The sequence below is a fragment of the Leptinotarsa decemlineata genome, unplaced genomic scaffold, assembly GCF_025532065.1.
Source record: "Leptinotarsa decemlineata unplaced genomic scaffold, Ldec_3_MD MMD2_tig00000591_RagTag_RagTag, whole genome shotgun sequence".
Classification (NCBI taxonomy): Eukaryota; Metazoa; Arthropoda; class Insecta; order Coleoptera; family Chrysomelidae; genus Leptinotarsa; species Leptinotarsa decemlineata.
The window spans coordinates 342,938-370,890 of NW_027412552.1; the positions used below are offsets into that span (position 1 = coordinate 342,938).

Consider the following 27,953-nt stretch of genomic DNA (forward strand, 5'->3'; position numbering starts at 1 on the left):
ACTTCCTAGTTTATTACGATATCGCTATTATCCATATCTTTCTTCAAGAGGGGTAGCCAAGTTAGATTCATTTCTAAGGAGCTATTTGGAGCTGGAGAAAAGTATACTCCAACTCCCCTCTATCTATTATAATATAAGCTATTTCATTGAACTAACGTCTCTCAGCTCAATATTGGTTTTGTCAATTGTCCATTTCTGATGTATCTAGATCTTCTTTCTCACGCTCTTTTGATGGTCTTGAAGTTTCACTAAAATGACTGATACTAACATGTTATAAGTACAATTATTTGTTCTTTCTCTTGGGTTGTTGAGTTTCTATATGTGAGTATAGATCTCAGTGTATTTTTGTTTCATAAGAAGTCATTGAGCTTAAGGCCTCTCCACTCAATTTTCATAGTCAGATTGCAGAATATGTTCTGACAATTTTGGCCCTGTTCATCATCTATTTCTTATATAACCTTGATGTTCCTTCTTTCGCCCTTTCAATGGCCTTCGAAGTTTCACCAAAGTAACTGGTAGCACAAGAATAAGACATCTCAATAATTCAATTTTTGTTCTTTCTTTGGTATGGTTGAGTTTTCATGTCTAACCATATCATCTCAGTGTATTTTATGTGTCGGGAGAAGTTTCAACAACATATCCAATTCGTCTCTTATTTTTTCATATATCTAGTCCTGGAAAATTAGTAGTGAGAGGTGGTGGTGGTTGTTAAGTTGGTGTTTGTTCAGTTGGTGTATCTATCGGTTTTTATTTCCGATATCCTCCACTTTTGTTCAGTATAACAATAGACTTCTACAAACTGGCTTTGTTACCTTCTGCAGAACTTCCATGTTTTTTGCCTTGAATTCCTTTTTATAGTTATGTTATCGACCAAAATACCTCCATCATCGCTATTATCTGAATTTTATTTCACCACAATGACTGACTATAAAATGATTTCAGTTGCCTGCCGATAAACTCAACTGCATGAAACATTCTTCAGGAGCATGGAGTCCTGCGAAGGAAGATGAGAGTTTTGAAAACGCTTTGGTTACTGGCATGAACCATGAAAATATCAAAAATGGTAATTCAAATAAAATTCCCTTGCTAATCGGAATAAACTCTGAAGAAGTTTTGACTTTTGGTGAGTAGGAGTAACATATACGCTTTACATTTTTATTTTTGTTAATGTTCTCAACTTCCACGTAAACCCAATGGAATTTAATCAGTACTGATGACATTGACATTGGAAAAAAAAGTTTCACAGTCAATTTGACAGCTGACACTATAAAAAGGAATGATTTTCTTCTGCTTTTCAGCAAGCTCAAAAGAAATAGAATTCAGATGTTGATCCAGAGTATATGAGTTAAAATTTGTTGCCCCAATAAAGGCCTAGTTCGCAATATCCCATTGGGAACTTGAATATGACCCAGGGTTACCATATTGGGGAGTTGCAAAATATTATCATTTTTTATTAACATTTGTGGCTGCATTTGGCAGGCCCTATCATGTGATTGATCGAATTTACAATACACTCACACTTCTGTGGTCGTATTCATTGTCCAATGATTCTAGTAGTGATACTAGTGTAAGTGATGAATGTGCATGTGTATCAGAAGGGATATGTTTGTACATATGAAGTTTTCAGAACATGGTGATGAAGGTAGGTGTGCCAGAATCATGCATATCATCGCTAGGGATCCAGCACATCCCGCATCATCACATAATAATGTCGAACTGGATAGCAATATGTCTTGGCACAAATACATCATTGGAGAAACGAAAGCAACTTCTCAGAAGTTCAAAACAAAATTCTCAATTAGACTTTTATTTTGTGAACAATTCATAAACCACCCATAAATTGAAACTCAGGATCAGTAACGTCAAATTTGCTGTCATTATGTCACTGATGCCAACCTTGTTTACAACCACACCTTCCTCTTTCCCTGTCTACAGATTCCCTCCCGTCTAGGGTCGACTGAATTTTGCAGCCCGGTATGACCTAGTATTAAGGTTTTTATCTTTCTCACTTGAATTTACTGAAGGAAAAAAACAATTTTCAACAGAAATGAAGGTAACTGTGATAAAAATTATTTTCCGTACTATAAATACACAAGCTAACAAAAATATTGTGAAACCTTTTGAAATATTATTCATTTTTTATATTTCCTGAGCTGAATGAAGCAGTTTTTTTTGTTTCAAGGTATTGTTGGACTGGATTCATTAGGAGAAATGTACGATGATAATATAACAACAATGATAACTGGAAATTTGAATATCAAGGACGAGAATAAACGACCTGCTGCCACCAAGCTAAAGGGTCTCTATACAAATGGCAACTTGAAAGATGATATACCTGCTGTGATATCTGTAAGTTGTGAATTATCATATTAAAGATGAATGTTTGAGATTAATAGAGAATCGAAAGGAGTCCGATATTTTCTGTTGTTGTTTAGTGAGAGAGTAGAAAAATTCACATATAAATTTCTTTCGATGGGGAGACTAATCAAACCAATGTGCATATGAATAGTTAAAAAAAACAAACGGACATTTGGAGCTTCAGTTTCAGGATACCTAGCTTTCCTAAATACATTCAGCATGATTATGTTGGATAATTTGAGTGTGTATGATTCAAAGAAAAAGAGAGGGAAAGTCTGGAGTGCTGTTCCGTGAATTCTCCTCTCTTTTGGAATAATAATAAAAAGAAGAAGAAGCGTCGTCATATAGTGTCGTCCAATCGCTGTCGTGAAAGGCCAACTGGCCTTTCACGCCCGCAGTGCGGCGAATAGCCATCAAACTAAAACGTATCCATCACACTTTGAGTTAAGGCATGCTGCTGACCACTAAACAGCACTGTCTTGATAGGATATGAATGCTATTGGCTACTATGAAGTCACTAGTGAGGCGCAAAAAACCTCAGGTTCCATGAGAAACCTTCTCGATTATTCCAAGAACCTTCGCGTGTTGTGGATAATAAGCCGACTGCTGATCAGGTGGAATCCTGCTGGGAGGACATCTATGAACACCCGCAGCTACTCAACTCAGACAATCCAGCCATAACACAGTCCGAAGCTTTCAGCTTCGTCAGCACAATGAACTGCACAACCTGATAACCCCGGATGACGTTCGAAGCCAATACGTAGGTTTGAGGTCATATATGTCAAAAGCTCTTTTTTCAAAGTCAAGAATTCAATGCAGTCAAGCTGCTGGAAAATAATTCCATGAAATAAAAAAAATATATAGATTAGTACTTTTCCGATCATTCCCAATTTGATTTCAATTTAGATGCTACCGGTAAACAACTGTTTCAGCCTGTTGAGCTCTTGTATAAATAAACACAATCATATATTGATTCTCATTTTCACTACTTTTATATATACAGGGTGTCTCTGGACTTCCTCTTTTCCTCTCGGGAATGTATAGATGGGGTCAAAATATCACCAGTACTTCATATAACTTTTTTTCCTAAAAGTCTTCGTAACCAAGTTACGGGCCCTCGAAGTTACAAAATGAAAAATGTTTTTCTTTGATAACTTTTCAAGTGACTATTCAAAATCATCCAAATTTTGGTAATTGACTAAACAAATGAATTCCGTCGATGAGCTTTCATGCAGGAGTCAGTTGTTTTGCTACAAAGTCAGGAACGGACTACCCCCGATGGTCCACACCCCAAAACTTTGAAATGACAGATATTTTTCAATATTTTTCAACAAAATAAGGTTACTTGGACAATTTTATGAATAAAAGTACTCGTGTGGAAAGTCGATCGGAGCAACGAGTCTTGATAAAAATGTAGTTCTACTCGACGACATCAAACCCACTCGTCCACCATTATTTGAAATGAATAATTATCAAAGCAGAAATAATAATGATAACGTTAATTCAACAACATTTATAACAGGAATAATACAAAGTATGCTAAAATGAAGTCGTAAACAAAAAGTACAGTACCTATATGGAAGTTTAAGTCACAATTGTGATAGCAGATATTTTTTCAAAAGAAATATCAAGTTCTGTAGATTCGTGGTGTTTTTAAACTAACAAGCTACTCTACTATGAAATATCGAATTCATTCCATATTTTGTATGTACATAATACGTGTGGAATAATCACGTTTCGTGTTGATCAGTTATCTGAATCTCATGAAACTCAACATTCGAATGTTTCAAATTCTTCTTCACAGCTGAACTGTTGAGGAGTTTCACTGATAATTATAATTTCATGGGAGAAATTCTTTAACACGAATCTAAATTTAGCTGAAAAAACGCACATCGGAAAAAATATTTACTATACTAATAAAAAGCAAACGAATGAACTACAAAAACGGCTGCACATGATCAGGTGAAAAATATCCAGGGAATAATTATGTTCCATTTCTTTCACAGATGTTGACAAAAAAACCTTTTAGAAAGTTTTGATAAAAAATGAGAAACTGGAATGCGATTTTGTTTTGTTGAGTGGTGCGTTGTCATATGACTATCATTGTATTGTCAATATTCTATAGGATATTTTGAATTTTTTTGATATGGCCGTACAGTTTACATTCAATGAATATGCAGATATGCATGTATTTTATGGACGAGCATTTTGTAATGCTGCAGAAGCTCGTCGTCTGTATTCCGAGCATTTTCCCAATCGAACGGTACCGTCAAGAGAAACATTCGAGCGTGTCGATCGCAGCTTGAGGGAGACAGGTATGTAATAATTGATAATTAATTTGAGCACATTGTTTTATTTCGATATTATTGTAGGTACAGTTTTGCCAAAACGAGGTGGTGAGGGCGCTCCTAGGACTGTACGTACCGTTGTATTGGAATAAAATATTTTGGAAGCCGTCGCTGATGATCCTTCAATGAGCATCAGAAATCTATCAGAACAGTTCCATACATCCAAGTCCACTATTCATAGAATAATTAGGGAACAACTGCTCCACCCATTTCACATCCAGAAGGTACATGCCATGACACCTCAAGATTTTCCAGCACGAGTGGAATATGCCAATTGGTTCATGGATAGGCAAAGAGAGGATATGACTTTTATTAATCGAGTTTTATTCACTGATGAAGCAGGTTTCAGTAGAGATGGAGTTGTCAACTCTCATAATCTCCATATATGGGCCGAAGAAAATCCCCATGGGATATTGCAAACCAAACACCAACGGAAATTCAACGTGAATGTTTGGGCTGGTATCATAGGAAACCATCTTATAGGACCATTCGTTCTACAGGACCGATTGAATGGAGAACGTTATTTGGAGTTCATTCAGAACGATTTGAATGGACTTTTGGAACATGTTCCATTGCAAACCCGAAGAGATATGTGGTTTATGCATGATGACGCTCCTCCTCATTTTAGTTTGATTGTGCGTGACCATCTGAACCATATTTTCCACAATAGATGGATTGGTAGAGGTGGGCCATATTCATGGCCATCGCGGTCTCCGGATTTAAATCCATTGGATTTCTTTCTGTGGGGGCATCTAAAAAGCCTTGTTTACGCTACACCTATTCACACAAGAGATGCATTGTTGAATAGAATAACATTACATTGTGAAGCCATACGAAACGACCCTGGAATGCTATTTCAAGTACAGAGAGAGAGAAAATGTATAGAGAGAAAAGGTGGTCATATCGAGCAGTTTCTGTAGCGGATTTTTCATTTCTGTTTGCTCTTGAGGCTCTTGAGTTTCGTTAGTTAAACGTGTTTGCATTATAAAAATTCGTTATGAACATTTTACCTATCATTTCCATTTTCCTTAAAAACTAATATTTTCGAATAATGGTAGACATCTCAGGATAAATGTTGTTGAATTAACGTTATCATTATTATTTCTGCTTTGATAATTATTCATTTCAAATAATGGTGGACGAGCGGGTTTGATGTCGTCGAGTGAAACTACATTTTTATCAAGACTCGTTGCTCCGATCGACTTTCCACACGAGTACTTTTATTCATAAAATTGTCCAAGTAACCTTAATTTGTTGAAAAATATTGAAAAATATCTGTCATTTCAAAGTTTTGGGGTGTGGACCATCGGGGGTAGTCCGTTCCTGACTTTGTAGCAAAACAACTGACTCCTGCATGAAAGCTCATCGAAGGAATTCATTTGTTTAGTCAATTACCAAAATTTGGATGATTTTGAATATCCACTTGAAAAGTTATCAAAGAAAAACATTTTTCATTTTGTAACTTCGAGGGCCCGTTACTTGGTAACGGGATTTTAGGAAAAAAAGTTATATGAAGTACTGGTGATATTTTGACCCCATCTATACATTCCCGAGAGGAAAAGAGGAAGTCCAGGGACACCCTAATTATATATATATATATATATATATATATATATATATATATATATATATATATATATATATATATATATATATATTGGTTGTAGTACCTATTCACAACAGTTTATTTTTACAGTACGGTAGCGATACAATATTCACTACACCCATCGCCAGACATGCCTATCTTCAGTCGAAGTACACAGATGTTTATTTTTACCAATTTTCATACAAGGGAAAGTTAGGACAAATGGAAATTACATATAAGGGTGAGTTTCTTCCACAACTTTCCATTGCGGTAATGAAAACGAAAAAAGATCATCGGATCCAAAGCATATAACTTCTTCAGTAAAAAAAATGTTATTTCGATAATAATATACGTGTTTTGCCTTTTGAATTGACATTTCGTTGAGTTGTAGTCAAAGTCTCAGTGAAAGAAGACTGTTCCTCTCTTCCCAAACGAATTCCAAACTGTCAGAATTATGAACATCAAACATGTTTTCATACGTGACATTCCGTCCGCTACTGCGGCAACCAGCGGTCGCAGTGAGCAATTGAATGATAACTTATCATATAAATTGAATTTCGCCTTTTATCTTCATACAATAAATAAACTGTACCTGCTTAATTTTCTTTGAATGTATTAGAAGATAATAAAGACGACATCATTATTATTATCTACCTTGCTAAAATGCGGAAACTAAAATGATTCGTATCCATAATGGAATTAGGCAAATTTTGGGTCGTGACTTGGGCCTGCTCCCCAGGAATTGAAGGTGAACGACCAAAGACAACGGCTGAATGGGTTCTGGAGCAGTTGGCAACTGAACCTAATTTCCATCAAAAAATCATCTTCAGCAATGAGGTCAATTTCTGAATGGATGAGTACGTGAACAAACAAATTTGTCGAATTTGGGACGATACCAATCCACATGAGATCCGAGATCGCCAATGCATCCAGAAAAAGTCATGTTTGGTGAGGATTTTGGGATGGCGGCGTTATTGGTCTATACTTCTTTGAAAACGATGTTGGCCAGGCCATCACTGTCAACGGCGAGCACTATACGTCGTTGATTACCAACTTCCTTTCTCCAAAATTGGATGATCTGTACACCAACGACATATGGTTCCAACAGGATGGTTCTACATGCCCCACAGCTCATGCCACATTAGATATTCTGCACGAGCGATTTGAGGGAACGATCATACCACGTGGAGGAGATGTAAACTGGCCACCGAGATCGTGCGATTTGACCCTGTTAGACTTTTTCTTGTGGGGTTTCCTCAAGTAGTAAGCCAACATAACCCATGCCATCGGTCAAGTTCAGCCTGATTCATGCGCCAGAGCCATAGACAATTCGACGTTTCGGAAGTGTTTTACCCAGAGGAGACATGAATAGGTCTTTGAAACGGATAAAAAATTTCGATGATATCTCACACACACTTTATTTCATCCGAATTCGAAGATAGGAAGGGTTCAATAAAAGACCCTATGCATTCTCTCCCGAACCAACAGCGACCTCTTCAATTTGCGCGTATCACAAACATGAACTACACCCTTTTTTCGATGTTGAAACCTCAATTATAAGACATGACCTTCAAATGACCCCTTCGCCATCTGATGCCAGCTTAGGACCATAGTAGTAGTACTACTCACATGGGAGAAGCGGTCAAATAGATACTGTTCATTCAGTTTCATACTTGTTTTTCGAGGTATTCAATGTGAAAATCGTTCAAGAACTATACCGATAATAGTAATAATAATATATGAGCTATTAGTTTCTATTATGGGAGTCCTAAACATTTTATCAACTCGATTTTTCAGGAGCTGAAGGAGTAGGACACGCAGAAGAGTTGAAATATCTGTTCCGGGACTCATCGAATGCTGACTTGAATAAGTTCCCCGAGGAAGATGTGAAGACCCATCAACGCATGATTGATTTGTGGACACAGTTCATCAAATACATGTAATGAAAGATATCCGTTAATTTTTCTAAGATCATAATCGTGTGCTTTTTCAGGAATCCTACCAAGAATCCAAGTGAACTTACCAACAATCTGTCGTGGCCGAAGGTAACTCAAGAAAATTTTGCATATTTGGACATCAACTCAGATTTGACAGTGGCAGTTGGGCCCAAGAAGTACAAGGATTTCAGTGAAATATACGCTGAATATGCTGATGAGAAATTGGATACCTACTAGGATATTCCATATGTTTTATTTGAAATGTATACTTTCATCTAATTATATTGCTTTAACGTCAAATCGAATAAATAAGCAGCAATTGAACTCAGTTACCTTTGTTTTATCCTATATATAGTTCAGCAGAGGGCAACTATAATCTGAATAACATTGGTATCTAACCACTGAGATGAAATGTCTGGAATAACCTGAGGTGTATAACAATAATTGATTTTTTGTCGGCCACCTAGTCTCCAGTCACCATAAATATGCACTCCATTTTTATTATTCATCTAATAATAAGTAATTTGCACTAATCATTCAAAAGTTATCACGACAAGATTAACGCAACGCAGCATTATCAACCAATGACCACTTACCACACCGTGGGGTGAGTGATCATTGAGTCCGAAAATCATGTGCCCTGATCAAGCAAAGTGAGCCAAGAATGACAGCCTTCTGCATCTGTGCGGCTAAGATTTCTGCCTTAGTGCGGCAAGCCGGCATGATTTTAAGATTCGAGAGTAGAGAGAACATCATTCCACCAAAGACTCCAAAAATTAGAACAACCATCTTGACAGAGTGGTCTGGATAGAGTCTGCGGAGTTCGAAGAGAAAATCTCTTCTCGGACGATATTCGTCTCGCCAGGAGCTGAAAACTCCACGACAAATATCGTCTTGCTCTAGTGATCGAGAAGGACTACATCAAGCCTATCAGCTTGTATGAGGCTGAGGGTGGGGAACGAATAGTTTCAATAAATTCGGCACTTCTCGTTCCCCACAACGAATTCAATATACCCCGGAGCGTAGGGCAACACCGGTGTCTCGTCAATACCGTAAGAGTGCCTTAGATGATAATATAGCACTCTTAGGGCCGCGTTATATCGATGGATATAGGCCGAGACCATGTAATACCTGGGGTGTTATTCCAGACTATTACTGCACTTAGTATCAAAAATAATCAATTGATGTATACAAGGAGTACTTAAAAATTCTCTAAATTTTTTAGCATCCTTGATAATTCCACCGTTGCCACCTTTAACGTATCGAATCACCTTATTACGGTGACGAAACTTTACCAAATTAATTATTTGATTTCCACCAACTGTCACCAATAAAAAAATAGAATAATAGAAGGCTTTCGCTGTCACCAATATATCACCATTCCGTAGGGCTGCTGGATTCGTGCCAAACGCACGAAGGTTGGTCTTTTGAACCTCAGCTACACTGAAGGTTTCCCTTTTAACATTCCTCCTGTTGAGGTTGAAGTTTAACTTTGTCAGCTGAAGGCCGATTAATTATTAAATAGGACAGGGGCTTACTCAATTTAACGAGCCAATAAAAGATAATATGTGCGGTTATAGATATATTATCAAAAAAAATTATAATTGTTACCAAGAATCAATTTAGTTATAGACTGCAGTAAATTAGGCAATTATGAGCCTCCACAATTTACCATAGTATATAGAGTAAATACATATACAAATAAATGTAGAAACCATATAAACCCCTTGAATATAAAACAATACATGAAACCCGAAGAAACAAAATTATTCGTAACACAAATCCCTCCTATAATAAATAATAAACAAAAATTAGATAACTCGTTATCGGCTCAAAACACATTAAATTGTATTGCCTGTTAAAGTAAGCTTCAACCTTATACTTGAAATTCTATCTTGACCGAAATAAAAAAACTTTTTCTAGGCTTGCCTGGCCGCCGTACTAATATTGACTTTCTATCAATTATTTATTAATGAGAGTTTTACTCTTGAACAAAAAGGAAGTGGTATAATTTCCTTGTCTCTCTGTTCGACGTCAATGCCTCAAAATAACCACTAACAGCAAAAATAAAATTCAAAATGACAACCTCTCTCAATAAGACAACATGGGTGTTAGTACAATTTAAAATTGACTCACGATACTACGTTTACCCTGGTGCATTCGATTACCGTAGCTGCACCCGTGATATGTCCGTCCTGTCTAGTCCTGACTCTGTAATCCTGGCTAATGTCACAAACAAAACACCAAATTTTATTTACCTAACCGGCCCAACGCCACTATACCGCAAGATTTACTCCGTCGTCCCCAGTTTATCTAGAAATCACTATTTCTAACTATTTTTTTCTTATTTATTCCCGTGTTTTTCCCGGAGCGTGTACCACTAACTACCGCTTATTCCGCTTACTCCCGTATCCCCCTGACTACCATTAATCGCCCGGAGTCTCGCTAAGTACCCTATTTAGGCTACCTCCCTCAGCCTCGAAGGCTGAGGGATGAGACCCCCGATCTCGTCTCGACGAGATCCGGTGACCGACTTCTTTTCTGTCTCCAGAAACTCCCGTACCCCCAGTACCGTCTTTAACAAAAATAAGTTATTCCTCTTAACTTCCCGTGATTGGTCATTCCCTACGGTCTTTCTAGATTATTTTCCATTACCCTTCCCATTTAAAACTTGTATTATTTTTCATCGAACGTTATTGGTCACCCTCTATTTTTCATAAGCTGTGGTTCTGCCTATTTAGTTATGGCGACTCTTTTCCGAGTCAACAAAATTAACCGCAAAACCTTAGGTCGGCGGTTTCTCATCCGTTCCTAAGAAACGTGATTATGGCACATGTAATGTATACAGTTATTTGGGTTACTCTAACTTACATGGCGGCGGCAAAACCGACAAAGTCTTACAATCATATATTATATTCCTCCAGACGCTGAGTCATCATGAGAGCATTTTCTGCCACTGGGTTCAATGTGACCGTTAAAATGTAATCGCGAAAATGCTTATCTAAATATTGAACTGACCCTGCAGAGAGATGCTGTTCAAAAATGAATTCTTATTTTCAAGGAATTGAATAAACCTTTTCCATTTCCCTTATAATGGCAATTATTACAACCGCATATGCTGGACATGCTGATAGCAAGTGCATTATGGTCTCGAGCGCCTCGCGGCACCTTGTGTCAGGAACATCTATACCCATCAAGCGACTGCGGTAGACTGTGGTATTGAAGACACCATCCTGGCAAGCCATGATGAACCCCTCAGTTTCCGACTTCAGACCAAGCTAAGGTCCTCAATGTTATTGAAGAAGACTCAATGCATTGGAGTCGAGTGTCAGGACAGACAATTCCGCTCTCTGCTTCGATAAGTTTGTTGGAGATTAAAATGGACACCAATATGTCTTGGCACAATCATGTAGCTGGAATTGCAAAGGCTGCTTCTCAAAATTTCACCTCACCTGCACCTCAGCAACTTTTCGTGCTTTATGAAGCTCAGAATAAACCTTCTTTGGAGTATTGTTCTCATGTGTGGAGCTCCGCCCCTAAACATATCCTGAAGGTGCTGGATTCCATCCAGAAAAGAGGCAGGCATCCGCCTGCCTGGAGACCTCGATAGTCTGGAACATCCACACGTGCAGTAAAGGAAGGAAGATATATTCGTTGGAAGGATTGGAAATAAATAAATTGAATGAAAACTCCAATTTCAAAACCTTCAATGACCAACTATAACTATTTGAACTTGTGAATTTTGACTACTTGTTTAGGATTTTTTGGTATCTTCAAATATACAATAATTCAGTCAATGTCATTCAGGTAGGTTTGGAACCTGTATCTGAATTAACAAAAATATCACCTGAATCACCAATGCCTCATCTGAGATACCAGAACAATAATTATTATTCAACTTCCACTGGAACCGGAGACAATAGAGATCCACGAATACAATGATAATTTCAACAGAAAAGAAGGAGCTGTGACCCTTAACCGAATATATAATCACATTCTAGGAAGTTCAAGAATAGCAAACATCATGATGAAACGGGTCGACGAATTTTATTGACAATTTACTCAATCCAAGTACAGGTATTATTACACCTAACTACCTATGTCAACATAAATACGGAGATAATTCAGGATGTATGAGTATGAACCTCTGAAGATGCTAGCCACTTGCGCCAGCGAAACGCCGGGAAAAATTTCCAAAAACCAACATGTAATTGGAATAATTACTAATTGCCCATATTCTCGCAATCAACCGCCTGACATCCCACCTCTAGACGCTGTTGAAGCTTTTCAAAACCACGTTTTGGAGATATCCAAGTCGAAGTGTCGAAATCTATTCTAAGAACTCTTTAAAATGCACGCAAAAGGGTGTCAATCTTAATTTTTTTTTTCAACAGAAAGTGAAGAAACCTGAAGGAAAGTTGAAATAACCAGCATATTTCAATAATAAATTATTCTATTATTAAAATATTTATCCAAAGTCATTCAATGTTGAACAGGTGATCAACATTTCTCAAATTGTTCACTGGGCGCACTATCACCTTTCCTGTAACCATTTGCAAAACCTTCTGTCTGTCACCGGCTGGTACAATTGTTCCGTCAGAATTGATGTAGAATTGTTGATTTTCGTTACCATGTCTCGGATATAGTATGATATTTTCACCATGGCAACCATTTTCAATATCAAGTACCATGCTGAAAAATAAGAACTTAATGAACGCTTCGATCAGTTTAAATGCTTCAGTTCCTTTACGGAAACTACCACACAGTTGAAGTGTTCAATATGAACTCACGTTCACTAGTCTAAAATAACTTAATTTCAATATTCATCTACTACAAAATATCTGTAGGAATATATTTGACAGGATGCTTCATGAAATTACTTCTTCTTGATATTGCAATACTCACTTCCTCTTTAGAAAACTGTGTATGACAAAAGTTCCATTACCCAAACTTTCCAAAGACCAAATTTGACCAATGGTGTTGTCAGGCATTGCTGCTCTGATGAATTTCTCATTTCCGTCCAGAGCTAATCCAGATAGTTTCGATATAATGCGAATACCTGTAAAAAAATTCAGTTCAAGAAAGATTATGAATAACTGGAAATTAAGTAATTTGTACTACTATTTCCACCCCCTAAAAAGTTCACTTTCTGATGACATCAACTAAAATGCTTATACCATTTCAGGAGCACTGAAAATTCTCATTTATACTTTGAACATATACAGTGTGGTCTACTAAGTCTGTAACAAATTGGAAACTTTTTCATTATCGATTTCTCAGAAAATTTTGTTCTTGACAGAAGTTGGTGCATGTTGCAAAACCATACTAAGTGTACCTGAAATGTATTTGTTTATAATAAATTTATTAACAATAGCTGTAAAAAATTTAAAAAAATACTATTAATTAGTTTTCAGCCATGAGACATTGAAACAATAAAAAATTTAAAAAAATTGTAATGTATTTTTTATAAAATTATAATAAAAATTGTTAATAAAAAAATTGAAAATAACAATTTTTCTATTTTGGCAACGGTAATCTATTTTTTCGCCTATCAAGGATAACTTCGCCAAAGGAAAAAAATGCCAGGGTTTTAGTTTAATAATTATAGGGATTTTTATATTAACTTTCAATTCAGAAAAAGTTATTAATCAACAAATTTATAATTAACGTTAAAATTGGGATAAAAATTTTTTGACTGCGGATTATTGTTTATTGATGTATCCCAACATTACATGAATTTTTTCATTCCTTTATATTTACATTTAATATGTTTAAATAATTATTTTTGTTTTTATGTCAGAGTGACGAAAGGCGCGCGGAAGCCAGACTACCCGCTTTTGGCTCTATTTTCAGGGCTCTGTAAAAGTTATAAATAATCGAGATACAGTTTCAGGAGTCGGGACTTTTTTTCCGAGATATTAAGAAAAAACTAAAGCCCCATTTTTTTTTCACTCAATTGTTTATAACTTTTTGTAATTTTCATCGGCGCGTTTTCGGACCTTTCCTTAAACTTTCTAGGCAAAAATACGAATCGAATGACACCTTGGTCGTAATTTTTGGACAGGGCTGAAAAATGTCACCAAAAAGATCTAAATCGAGTACATGTGAACCAGACTATTAGTACAGTGACCGGATCAAAGTCGCAATGTTAGCGTAGAATTCTTTATAAATATTGAGGGAGGTCAAGATCATTAACAGACAGTATTCATTTAAGTATCGATTGATCATCAGCAATGCAGCACATCTCCTTCTCTTCGATCCTGCTGGGTGGCAGTAGAATGTAAGTTTTTGGTATTTTAATGTATTTTTAATTGAATAGAACTGGCTGATACTTGATGAAAATCTATATTTGAAAAACTTTTCTTTCAGTTTGTGTTTGAAAGTTACTTCTTTGCATGATGTACACATACATGTATAGAGTTACTTCCTTCCTTTCTTTGGAAGACTCCCTCATCCTTCTTTTTTTTGTATCAAGATGGAGTAGTAGAAAGCCAAAAACTTTCTTTCCCAAAAATTAATCACTCCTGAAAAATATAACCCCTTCAATTCATCTAATATTTCAATTTAAATCTTAGTTGCCATGGAAATGATATTACAGTTTGACACTTGTGAAAGATTCAAGTGTACTATTGTCAACAATATTCACCTTACAGTTCTCGAATTATTTTGTGTCATTGCTGCAAGATTGAGCGTAAGAGAGAAAATTGAAATTGTACGCCTTTCGGGAGATGACGTTAGAAGTGCTAGAGAGGTTTGTAGAGTATTTAATGAGAGAAACCCAGATCGTCCTCGTATTAGCTGCGGTACGGTAAATAAAATAAATAAAATATTCAATGAAACTGGGGCAGTATCAAAAAGGATGTTACAAAGTTATCCTGTACAAAGACGAAACAGGAATGATGTTAAAAAGTTATCCTGTACAAAGACGAAACAGGAATGATAGGAATTATTTTAGATTATTTCGGAAATAATCCTAATGCCAGTATAAGGAATGCCACTTTAGATTTGAATATTCCACGAGAAACTTTTCGGAGATGTCTCAAGGCGAAGAATATTAAACTTTTCAAGCCAAAATTTTTACACACACTTCAAGAAGGCGACGAAGCAAGACGCCTGGAATATTGTTTATGGGGCCAAGGGGAATATTTAAACAATTAAAATTTCCTAAAAAATATTTTATATACCGACGAAGCTACTTTCACTACAAAGGGAGTAGTGTCATCACAGAATTGTCGCTATTGTGCAGCGGATAATCCTAACTGGGTAATAAACTGTAAAAGCCAGTATTCCCAAAAAATCAACGTCTGGTGTGGGATATTGAACGAACGAATTATTGGTCCTTTCTTTTTTTGAGGAGAACATTAATGAGCAGAGGTTTCTAGAATTTTTAAACACAGAATTTTGGGATGCTATTCACGAGCTGCCAATGAATGAACGATCAAATTTAATTGTCCAGTTAGATGGGTGTTCAGTTCATTATGCCAGAGCTGTGAGGCAATGGCTTAACGAACATTTTCCAAACCGATGGATAGGCCGTGGTAGTCCGTTTATAGAGTGGCCACCCAGATCTCCAGACCTTACAGTTTTGGACTTTTTTCTCTGGGGACTTCTCACACAAAAGGTTTACAAAAACCGCTCAAGAGATAGAAATGAACTTTTTGCAATAATTCGACAGGTATGTGCAGATATTAGCCCTCAAGAACTAAGGAACGTAATCAGAAACATTTGTAACGCTACGACACATGTATCGAAATACATGGTGGATTAGTAGATGCTACTAGAATATGAGTTAGAATTAATTGTTGCACTGAATCGAAACATTTCAATAATTAGTTATTAGTCACGTTCATTAAATTTTTTTGCTTCATTGTTAGTTGAATTGTGTGAATGTAATTACGTTATTTTCATTGAAAATATTTACGCTTTTTGTTTTTTTCTTTCATCTGGCGGCACTTTATTGTTGAAATCATAAAAAAAATGATATATTGTGACTGTTAGCTGTATGAGTTTTCGAATTTTTGAGTTGTCATAACTTTGTTAATAATGAATATTTTTTCATGAAATTTTGGTCACACCTATTTAGAGGCACTCTGAATCCAGTGGCATAGTGAATTTTTCAATAAAAAAATCGCTAATAAAAAATCCCGATTTTCGACTAAAAAAAATTATTAAAATCGATTTAAAACTTCAAATTTTAGGGGGGTGTTTCCATTAAAAATGGGTCACACTGTTTATGTATCCTAGATTGACAGAATAAAGACACATTATTATTATTATTATTATTATTTTTTTTTTTTTTTTTTTTTTTTTTTTTTCACCGTAGTGTGCGCTGGTCAGGCCCTATCCCCGAAGCCCCGATACATTCGGGAGGGCGCGCCAGCATAACCAATGACCACTCCCCACACCGTGGGGTAAGTGATCATTGGGTCCGAGAATCATGTGCCCTGAGCAAACGCAGTGAGCCAAGAATGACAGCCTTCTGCATCTGTGCGGCTAAGATTTCTGCCTTAGTGCGGCAAGCCGGTATGATTTTGAGATTCGAGAGTAGAGAAGACATCATTCCACCAAGGACTCCAATAATCAGAACGACCATCTTGACAGAGTGATCTGGATAGAGTCTGCGGAGTTCGAAGAGAAAATCTCGATATTTTATCCGTTTTTCCTTCTCTTTTCTGACGATATTCGTCTCGCTAGGAGCTGAAAACTCCACGACAAATATCGTTTTGGTCTGGTGGTCGAGAAGGACTACATCAGGCTTATTAGCTTGTATGAGCCTGAGGGTGGGGAACGAATAGTTCCAATAAATTCGGCACTTCTCGTTCCCCACAACGGATTCAATATCCCCCGGAGCGTAGGGCAACATCGGTGTCTCGTCAATACCGTAAGAGTGCCGTAGATGGTAATATAGCACTCTTAGGGCCGCGTTATGTCGATGGATATAGGCCGAGACCGCATATGCTGGACATGCTGATAGCAAGTGCATTAGGGTCTCGGGCGCCTCGCGGCAGGCCCTGCATCTTGTGTCAGGAACCTCTATACCCATCACGCGACTGCGGTAGACTAAGGTGTTGAAGACACCATCCTGGCAAGCCATGATGAACCCCTCAGTTTCCGACTTCAGCCCACTCGACCTGAGAAAAGCGAACGTCAGGCGCTTTGATAAGCCAAGGTCTTCAATGTTATTGAAGAAGACCCCATGCATCGGCTTATCCCTGTGTCTCCGCAGAAGTAAGGTGATCTCTGCGGCTTTTATCTGAGCTTTTTGCTGAACGGGTTCCAACTCGGTGACAGAGTTGTAGTCACCTCGTTCAGAGTCGAAAACTATACCGAGTTCATCAGCTGCTCGAGCAGCTGCCCTAAGGAGATATGCTCCAATTCCTGCTCTCTCATGGTCACGTACCATGCAGAGAAGGGGATCCGAACTCCTGACGACTTTACAGGCTGTATCCAGTACCATTCTGTCATGTAGACACTCCAAACTCAAAAGTCCACGACCTCCCTGTTGTCGGGGGAAGTACAACCGTGGAACGGACGATTTGGGATGCAAACTCCTATAGAGATGCATCATTTTTCGGGTCCTTACGTCGAGTTGATACAGCTCCTCCTTAGTCCACTTCACTACTCCAAAGGAGTAGAGTAAGATTGGAACGGCAAGCATATTTGTTGCAGCTACTTTGTTCTTCCCCGACAGTTCCGATGACCAGATCTGTCGAAGTTTGTGCTGATACTTGCCGCGGAGAGAGTTTTTCACTGCAGTTACCTCTTGTGAGTGGCGTTGTTCCACCCCGAGGTAAGTATACGTCTCTCCTGCATCCAGATGGTGTAGGATGCTTCCATCTACGAGCTGCACATCCTCTCCGTAGTCCCCGCATCGTCCTCTTTTGAGATGAACCATTGCACATTTGTCTATCCCGAATTTCATACCGATAGCATGCGTGTACTCTTCCACCACCCTCAAGGACTGATAGAGATCCTTCTCTCCAGAGGCATAAAGTTTAAGATCATCCATATAAAACAGATGGGTGACCTTGTGCCTCCGGTTTCCGGGGGTGCCACAGTTATACCCTCGAGTCTTTCTGAGCGCAACGGATAATGGCAATAGTGAGATGCAGAATAGAAGGGGGCTGAGGGAATCACCCTGAAATACACCCCTTCTGAAAGTGACCCACCCTGTTTGAACTCTTGCTTGACCAGATGTTATGGTCAAGCGAGTTCGCCAAAGTGGTGTCAGTTGTTCAATGCATCTCACTATGTTGTCGGGTACCGCAAGGCATCTGAGCAAATGCAAGATGAGCTCATGCGAAATTGTATCAAATGCCTTACGGTAATCGATCCAGGCCATAGAGAGGTTACGCTTATATTGTATCGAGTCCTGCGTTACACATCTATCGATGAGCAGGTTCTCTTTACATCCAGCGACTCCTCTCTTCGACCCTCTCTGCTCATATATCCGTTCGAACACTCGGTCAACTGCGGTGAGTATTCGTGTGTATAAGATACTTGTAAACAACTTATAACACGAATTCAAGCATGTTATCGGTCTGTAATTCTTAGGAATCGACAAATCTCCGCTTTTGGGGATAAGAACGGTCCGCCCCTCGACAAACCAATCCGGAATCGGCTGCTCTCCATCGAGCCATGAGTTGAAAACTCTGGCCAGATGATGGTGGGTACTTGGTAGTTTTTTCCACCAATAAGTGCTTAGCCCATCTGGGCCTGGAGCAGCAAAGTTCTTGGAACCAACGAGGGCCCTTCGAACGTCATCCGGGGTTATCGGGTTGCGCAGTTCATTGGGCTCAGGCTGTCGAAGCTCTCTGTTGAAAGCTTCGAACTGCGCTAGGGCTGGAGTGTCTAAGTTGAGTGGCTGCGGGTGTTCATAGATATCCTTCCAGAAGGATTCCACCTGATCAGCGGTCGGCGGATTATCCACAACACGTGGAGGCTCTTGGAATAAGCGAGAAGGTTTCTCGCGGAACCTAAGGTTTTCCGCGATACTTCTCGCTCGCCTCACTAGGGACTTCTTAGCAGCCACTAGCATTCGTATCCTATCAAGGCAGTGCTGTTTGGTGGTCAGCAGCACGCCTTGGCTCAAAGTGTGATGGATACGTCGTAGATTGGCGGCTATTCGCCGCACTGCGGGCGTGAAAGGCCTGTTGGCTGCCCTGTAATCCATCACACATTGGATACGAGACGCGTGTTGTCTCGCCGACGTGATTTTAGCCTCCATCTTGTGTACACGCCGTTCAATCTTCCGAACCGCAAGGCCGGGATTTCGTCCTTCCGATTCGGAAAGCGATTGGACGACGTTATACACGGCGGTGTTGATTTGCCAGATGTCAGCCTCTTCTGTTAGAACACTATGAACCTCCGCATCCAAACGAGCCAGTTCTTGTGGCTTCAGGGGCTTAATCCTGTGGAGCGCCCTGCGTGTTCTGATTGTCGTCTCCATTGGTGGTATGGTGCTGGTCTCCTCTCCAGCCGTGCCAACGGGTGGTAGAACTGCCACTTCCACCACTTCGTTAGCAGGCTGGAAAGGAGCTATATAGCCCTGCCGCCGAAGATAGGATACGTAATCCCTAAGGTTTTGGGCGGAAAAGGCGGCATGCTCCGGATGTGTTTCACACCACAGAGCATGCAATCTCGCCATGTACCCTCTTCGCGCGGGCTCACTACTCTCGTAGCAATGCATAAGGCTATCTCTTAGTTCATGCGTCCACTCAAAACGTCCGTTTTCATTGCCAGGGTTGTCATCAGTAGGCAAATCATCGTTTTGGGCCCCACCACCTTGCCTCTGACCCCTCCGAGCGGGTCGATTGTGGGGGCCCCTTCCTTGATTATTGGGAACCAAGTGTTGGGTCCACCGGGTGGTTAGCCCTGTGGACCCACGGCCGGCACCGGAGGAAGAATAGAGTTCTCCTTCCCGGGTGCGCCTGGGCTGCCGGTCCGGTTTTGCACCAGTTGCTCGGGTAAGTGGTGTCGCAACTCACCAAAGGCCAAGGGTGTTAGTGGCCATCCCTGCTTATTTTTTTATTATTATTATTATTTTATTTTATTATTATTATTATTATTATTTTTTTTTTTTTTTTTTTTTCACCGTAGTGTGCGCTGGTCAGGCCCTATCCCCCGAAGCCCCGATACATTCGGGAGGGCGCGCCAGCATAATCAACCAATGACCACTCCCCACACCGTGGGGTAAGTGATCATTGGGTCCGAGAATCATGTGCCCTGAGCAAACGCAGTGAGCCAAGAATGACAGCCTTCTGCATCTGTGCGGCTAAGATTTCTGCCTTAATGCGGCAAGCCGGTATGATTTTGAGATTCGAGAGTAGAGAAGACATCATTCCACCAAGGACTCCAACAATCAGAACGACCATCTTGACAGAGTGATCTGGATAGAGTCTGCGGAGTTCGAAGAGAAAATCTCGATATTTTATCCGTTTTTCCTCCTCTTTTCTGACGATATTCGTCTCGCCAGGAGCTGAAAACTCCACGACAAATATCGTCTTGATCTGGTGGTCGAGAAGAACTACATCAGGCTTATTAGCTTGTATGAGCCTGAGGGTGGGGAACGAATAGTTCCAATAAATTCGGCACTTCTCGTTCCCCACAACGGATTCAATATCCCCCGGAGCGTAGGGCAACACCGGTGTCTCGTCAATACCGTAGGAGTGCCGTAGATGATAATATAGCACCCTTAGGGCCGCGTTATGTCTATGGATATAGGCCGAGACCGCATATGCTGGACATGCTGATAGCAAGTGCATTAGGGTCTCGGGCGCCTCGCGGCAGGCCCTGCACCTTGTGTCAGGAACCTCTATACCCATCACGCGACTGCGGTAGACTAAGGTGTTGAAGACACCATCCTGGCAAGCCATGATGAACCCCTCAGTTTCCGACTTCAGCCCACTCGACCTGAGAAAAGCGAACGTCAGGCGCTTTGATAAGCCAAGGTCTTCAATATTATTGAAGAAGACCCCATGCATTGGCTTATCCCTGTGTCTCCGCAGAAGTAAGGTGATCTCTGCGGCTTTTATCTGAGCTTTTTGCTGAACGGGTTCCAACTCGGTGACAGAGTTGTAGTCACCTCGTTCAGAGTCGAAAACTATACCGAGTTCATCAGCTGCTCGAGCAGCTGCCCTAAAGAGAAATGCTCCAATTCCTGCTCTCTCATGGTCACGGACCATGCAGAGAAGGGGATCCGAACTCCTGACGACTTTACAGGCTGTATCCAGTACCATTCTGTCATGTAGACACTCCAAACTCAAAAGTCCACGACCTCCCTGTTGTCGGGGGAAGTACAACCGTGGAACGGACGATTTGGGATGCAAACTCCTATAGAGATGCATCATTTTTCGGGTCCTTACGTCGAGTTGATACAGCTCCTCCCGAGTCCACTTCACTACTCCAAACGAGTAGAGTAAGATTGGAACGGCAAGCATATTTGTTGCAGCAACTTTGTTCTTCCCCGACAGCTCCGATGACCAGATCTGTCGAAGTTTGTGCTGATACTTGCCGCGGAGAGAGTTTTTCACTGCGGTTACCTCTTGTGAGTGGCGTTGTTCCACCCCGAGGTAAATATACGTCTCTCCGGCATCCAGATGGTGTAGGATGCTTCCATCTACGAGCTGCACATCCTCTCCGTAGTCCCCGCATCGTCCTCTTTTGAGATGAACCATTGCACATTTGTCTATCCCGAATTTCATACCGATAGCATGCGTGTACTCTTCCACCACCCTCAAGGACTGATTATTATTATTATTATTATTATTATTATTATTATTATTATTATTATTATTATTATTATTATTATTATTATATATGGAGCTCCATCCCTAAGCATACCCTGAAGCTGTTGGATGCCATCCAGGAAAGAGCCATTTGTCTCTCTTCTACAGATACTTTCACGTAAAGTGTTCAAGTGACTTGGCACATTTGATTCCTGCAGGAGCGGTACATATCAAAAACACGCGACGGACTGTCGCTGCTCATCGTTTAGAGGTTCAACTCAGTACACCTCGAACTTCACTGTTCAAGAACTCTTTCATTTGGAGAATCGCGTTTATTTTTACAACGTAGTCGTCAAATACAATTCCAACAAAAATCAAATAAAACCAGAAAATCACAATCACTATACAAGAAATACCGTATCCCATCATACTGAAAAAGCCAATTTCACAAAGAGCATTTTCATACACATAAACCAAATTCTACAATATTATTCCTGATAAAATTAAAAACAGTAACCGCACTCCAATTTTCAAGATGAATTTGAAATCGTTTATATTCGAAAAACAAAGACAATATGTGATAAATATATTAGAATAAAAAGTATACCAACAAATTATGATATATTACCCTAGTCACATTATATAAACTGTAAACAAATCTCATTATTATTTTTACATTCTGTCAACATATATTGGTTTATGTCCTTGTTTTATTTCTTTTTATATTATTTGTCTTGTGCCGTATTCTAGAAATTATACTCATTGTTACCATAAGCAGGCATCCTGTATTGAGTTTACACGAATCTTATTATTATTATTATTATTGTTTTATTTACATTTTCTGTCAACTTATACCGTCATGTCTTTTCAAATTATTTTTTTGTTTTTATGTTACATTTTATTTGTCTTGTAGCATATTCTATAAATTATACTCCTTGTTACACAATAACGAAACAAGTGCAATAGCGCTTATTGTTCAAGTCTTTATTCCCACTCTATCATGTAGTTCATTTATTTATGTTCTGTACTCTTACGGTGAATAAAGTTTTTTATTATTATCATTATTATTATTATTATGTGGAATAAACTTCCTGAGAACGTTTATCAAATGGATTTAATCTTCAGCAATTCAAATATGTGAATCAATACTTTGGCACAGGCGCCTTGAGGATTTTCCTGTAGTGCTTGTGTTTCGTTAAAAAAATCATCTTTTCTTCACTGTTTCTCCATGCCCTTAAATTTTTGGTGGGTGAATTAATATTTAGTATCAGAATTGCACCCGTGCGGAGCTGGGCGGGCGGTTAGTTACATATATCAAGGAATAATACCTTCAATGAAAATACAATGAAAAGAATAAAGTACCCAAGATATAAAATGAAAATAATTTCAGAGTAAAGAATAAAAGTAGGTACGCAAAAAATTGAAAATATACAAACGAAGATTTCAAACCAAGTTACGCGAGAAATAAAATTGACCCAACTTCGTAGACATGTTGATAGATGGTACAAGAAACGAAGTCTGTGATACATATTTTTTCGGATCTTTAATTTGTGAACCATAATGTAAAAAAAATCACCTCATTTCGCTAAGTAGGTACTGAGTTGTACCTATTTAGCACCAAGGTGAATGAATCTCTTTACTACATATTTATCAAGATTATCAGAGGTCAGTAGTTATTGATGATATATTTCACATAGGAAAGGAGTCCAAGGAATATTCTATACGTCTTGGTCTACAACAATTTCTGAAACGAAAGTCTATACATTCACCAGTGATTTCCAGATATGCGGCTCTTAAACTGATGATTGTTTTAATTTTTTACTTGCATATAATGACTGGACTGATTCCTCCGAGAGATGACTATTTTATAGGTCGTTGAAATACTTTCACTTTCTCTACTTTCCATTTTCCGCTTCACTGATTCCGTGAGAGATGACCGTTTTGGCGGGAGTTGGTCAGATCTCAGCTTGGGACCACTCGATGTTGTGTTGATGGGTCCAGACATGGTCTGCTATTCCTGATTTGCTGGTTTCTCCTCGCTGTGTGTGCTTCGTCATCACCCGAAGACGATTGTAGATACCAACAATCGAAACGTCGTGAACTAACGTGACTTGGAATCTCTACACTTTTTTATTTTTTTATTTTTTTATTATTTTCTTTTTTCATTCCTTTAATTTTTATTTATTCAATTATTATATTTTTACTTGTAGGTTATTTCACTATCATTTCATTTCAGGTTTATTGTTGCTTAATATAATTGTTATTTTCAACTATTCTTTTTTAATTATTCTTTTTTACTTGTTTCAGGGATTTCAAATCATTTTATATAATAGACAATGGAAGTCCGAACTAGTGAAATTCAAACATAGGTTATCGTTGAGATATAATACAAAATTATTCATCCGAAATAGAGAAATCTGCACGAGTAAAAAATATTGAAATTCCATTTTGGTATTCACAAATTTTCCAAAAATCCCTTGAAATTCCTGTACTTGTAATAATCAATCTTCATTACCTTACCTGTCATTTTGATGTTGAACATGAGACGCACTAATAACTGACTTTCATGGTGATGATAATACATAAATGAACCATAGAGAGTCGTTCTGCCAATCACTATCGCTTTTTCCCAATGAAAGATAAGATAAGTCATGAACTGATAAATAAGTAAACATTCTTTTCTACATCAAAGTCACACAGAAACTAATTATTGAATGTGTAATACCAAATAAAAATCGAAGTGCCTACATATCAGTTTTCAAATCGCAAATAGACTTCAAAATAGGTTAATTTCAGTTCTGCATCACTAGAGAATATACAGTGCATTTCTTTAATGCCCCCCCTTTTATTTTTGAAATTTTGGATAATAAAATTAACGCATGAATACTTTATTTGGAAGTGAAATTGACAGATTAAACTTTCAAGATGGCGACTGGGCGCCATCTGGGAAAAAAATTGATCAGATTTTTTAAACAGATTTTTTTTGAAGCTCCTAACAATTGCTTCATATCCCTAGAATATTATGTCAATATCTTCAACTACTACATTTAAAAAATGCACTATATGTGTGTGTGTGTGTGTAGAATTTTTTTTATTTTTTTCCAGTTAAGTCAAATTAAATCAAATCACTTCATTTATTCAAGAAAACAAACAGTTTTATAAGAAAGAGTCATGGTTACAACCGCATGGTAGTACGGTCGAGATTTAAATGAAGAAATGTAGGTACAAAAGGAACATAACAGTACATTAAGGATTATACAGGGTGTAACTAAATAAGTGTAAAACATTTGAGGAGGTGATTCCTCATCGAAAAAAAGATAGGATCTTCCATATAAAGAAATTTCATTGGAGCATCCCTTGTTAAGATACAGCCCCTTGAAGGGGGTACATAAAATTTGTATAACAATTTTTTTCACAAACACTAAAGAAGTTACAATATTGAAATTAACCTGGCGTTTTGTACTACCAAAAAAAGACACTCAGCCAGAAATATATTTGATTTACCCCATGGTTGTAAGGAGTGGAAAACGCAACCCCTAAAATTCATTTCCAATGTAACTTTTTGTCTTATTATTCATTTAAAAATATATTTCCGATAGCCTGTTTCATTCTTAACAAAAAATGTCTCTTGAGTTTTTTGCCCAATATAAACCAGTTCCCAGAAAAAAATTATCTTAGGAACAACTACAGAGATACATCGTCATAAATGCGAAAATACGAAAATAATGTATCTAGTAGGTCGCTATTAGCGATAGTGACAATTAAATTAGTATGACGCTGTCGGTTTGTGAATTTTCGAAATTGAATTATTACTAATTGTATGTTGTTGTTCTGTTCTTGATTTGTTACTTTAATAATTCACTTGTTATTAAAATGGCATACACAAATGAGGAAATGGCTGATATGCATTACGTTTACGGTCTGTCGCAGGGGAATGGGTTAAAAGCTTCTAGAAGATATGCTGAAATGTATTCTCAACGGCAGCATCCTTCACATAGAGTATTTGCTCGACTCCATCAACGATTACGAGAATATGGTTCATTCGCCAAAAGAACGCAGGATTGTGGTCGCTCTCGAGAAGTACGAACACCACAGCTTGAGGAAGCAGTACTTAATTTGATTGAAGAACAACCAGTACTACTACCAGTACTAGAAAGATTGCGTTCCAGCTAAATGTCGATCATATGACGTTATTTCGATTTTCGAAGGAACAACTCTTATACCCTTACCATCTGCAACGAGTACAGGCACTGTTACCGCGAGATTTTCCGAACCGTCTTGAATTTTGCAATTGGATGCTGGAAATGATTAGAAGAAATTGTGACTTTCTGAAGACGATAGAATTCACAGACGAATATAGTTTTTCTCGGGGCAAGATTATTGATTTTCATAATTACCACATATGGGCTGATGAAAACCCTCACGCTATTGTCGAAACTAACCATCAAGAACAGTTTTTTCTTAACGTGTGGCTCGGAGTTATTGAGGATGATTTAATTGGGCCTCATTCTCTACCTCCTCGATTGAATGGTGAGGCATACGTTCAATTTTCAAGAGAAGTGCATCCAGTACTGCTGGAGGAAGTTCCTTTGGGCGTCATAAGGGATATATTTTTTATTCATGATGGAGCTCCCGCCCATTTTCGTCAAGTAGCACGTCAGCATTTAACTGAAACATATGCAAATCAGTGGATAGGTCAGTGAGGACCACAGAACTGGCCCGCTCGATCCCTGGATCTCAATCCTCTCGATTTCACTATTTGGGGCCATTTACAGCATTTGGTTTATCGTACTCCTGTTTGCGATGTAGAGGAATTAGGAAACCGCAACATCGATCCGTGCAGGGTAATCAGAGAGACTCCAGAAATATTTGAGCGAATACGTGGCTCAATGCGCCGACGTCTAGACGCATGCGTAATGTCTGAAGGTAGACATATTGAACATTTACTTTGATTTCTACATGTTGTGTGTTTTGTTATCAATAAATTAGTTTTGTTTATTACCCTTTAATCGTTTAATGCAGGTACTAACTAGAAAATAACAATAAATCCAGTTCGCATTTATGACGATGCATCTCTGTAGTTGTTCGTAAAATAATTTTTTGCTGCGAACTGGTTTATTTTGGGCAAAAAACCCAAGGGACATTTTTTGTTTATAATGAAACAGGCTATCAGAAAAAATTTTTTAAATGGTCAACGAATAATAAGACAAAAAGTTACATTGGAAATAAATTTTAGGGATTGCGTTTTCCATCCCTCACAACCATGGAGTAAACCAAATAAATGTCTGGCTAAGTGTCTTTTTGGTAGTACAAAACGTCAGGTTGATTTCAATATTCTAACTTTTTCAGTGCTTGTGAAAAAAATTGTATATACCCCCTTTAAGGGTATGCATCTCAACAAGGGATGCTCCAATGAAATTTCTTTATATGGAAGATGCTATATTTTTTTCGATGAGGAATCACCTCCTCAAATGTTTTACACTTATTCAGTTACACCCTGTATAACAAACACTACGAAACATGTTTACATAATAAATATGCATATACTAATACACAGAATATTGACTTACATAAAAATAAAATTTACATAAATGTTGAAAGTATTCATTTTTAAGAGTATAGACATTTCTCAACAAGGTATCCTTTGAGTTTATTTTTGAAAATACTTTCATGTTTTAAGCTTTTGATGGAGGAAGGTAAGTTGTTGAAAATCTTTGCGCCGATTCGAGCTGGAGCTTCATAGGAAATATTGCGTTTAGAGAGTGATAATCTTAAATCATCCATACGACGTGTGTTGTATTCGTTGAAGTCATTATTTATGAAAAACAAATCCCTATTTTTGAACACAAAAATACAGTCTTCGGATACGTAGAGGCCTGTACAGGTCAAAATTTCAAATCTTTTAAAAATTTCTCGACAAGAATATTCTTTTTTTCACACCAGCAATACACCTAATGATTTTTTTCTGTGATACGAGGACGTTATTCGACAGTGTAGA

The 27,953-nt window shown here is 38.3% G+C and overlaps 2 protein-coding genes across 2 annotated transcripts in view; one reads left to right on the forward strand and one right to left on the reverse strand.

Moving 5' to 3' along the window:
- The window catches only part of LOC111515581 (para-nitrobenzyl esterase), a 31,467-nt gene extending 22,915 nt beyond the window's left edge, over positions 1 to 8,552 (forward strand). Inside the window, exons 7-11 of the mRNA XM_074174475.1 lie at positions 943 to 1,123; positions 2,183 to 2,349; positions 6,403 to 6,532; positions 8,089 to 8,230; positions 8,285 to 8,552. Coding sequence (XP_074030576.1) covers positions 943 to 1,123; positions 2,183 to 2,349; positions 6,403 to 6,532; positions 8,089 to 8,230; positions 8,285 to 8,465 — 801 coding nt within the window. The 3' untranslated portion in view covers positions 8,466 to 8,552. The remainder of the gene's footprint in view (positions 1 to 942; positions 1,124 to 2,182; positions 2,350 to 6,402; positions 6,533 to 8,088; positions 8,231 to 8,284) is intronic.
- A 4,111-nt stretch (positions 8,553 to 12,663) lies between these two features.
- LOC141481980 (uncharacterized) lies at positions 12,664 to 24,616 on the reverse strand. The gene is made up of 3 exons (XM_074174482.1): positions 24,476 to 24,616; positions 13,134 to 13,287; positions 12,664 to 12,920 (listed from the first exon to the last, which is right to left on the reverse strand). The coding sequence occupies exons 1-3, from the start codon at positions 24,606 to 24,608 to the stop codon at positions 12,707 to 12,709; spliced, it is 501 nt and encodes a 166-aa protein (XP_074030583.1). The 5' UTR covers positions 24,609 to 24,616; the 3' UTR covers positions 12,664 to 12,706.
- Positions 24,617 to 27,953: the final 3,337 nt, after the last annotated feature.

Coding starts and splice junctions, on each gene's coding strand:
- LOC141481980 (XM_074174482.1), bottom strand. CDS start 24,608: ATGACTTATCTTATCTTTCATTGGGAAAAAGCGATAGTGATTGGCAGA. Junction 13,288..24,475: donor GTTCAACATCAAAATGACAG/GTAAGGTAATGA, acceptor ATTTTTTTACAG/GTATTCGCATTATATCGAAA. Junction 12,921..13,133: donor CACAGTTTTCTAAAGAGGAA/GTGAGTATTGCA, acceptor CTTATTTTTCAG/CATGGTACTTGATATTGAAA.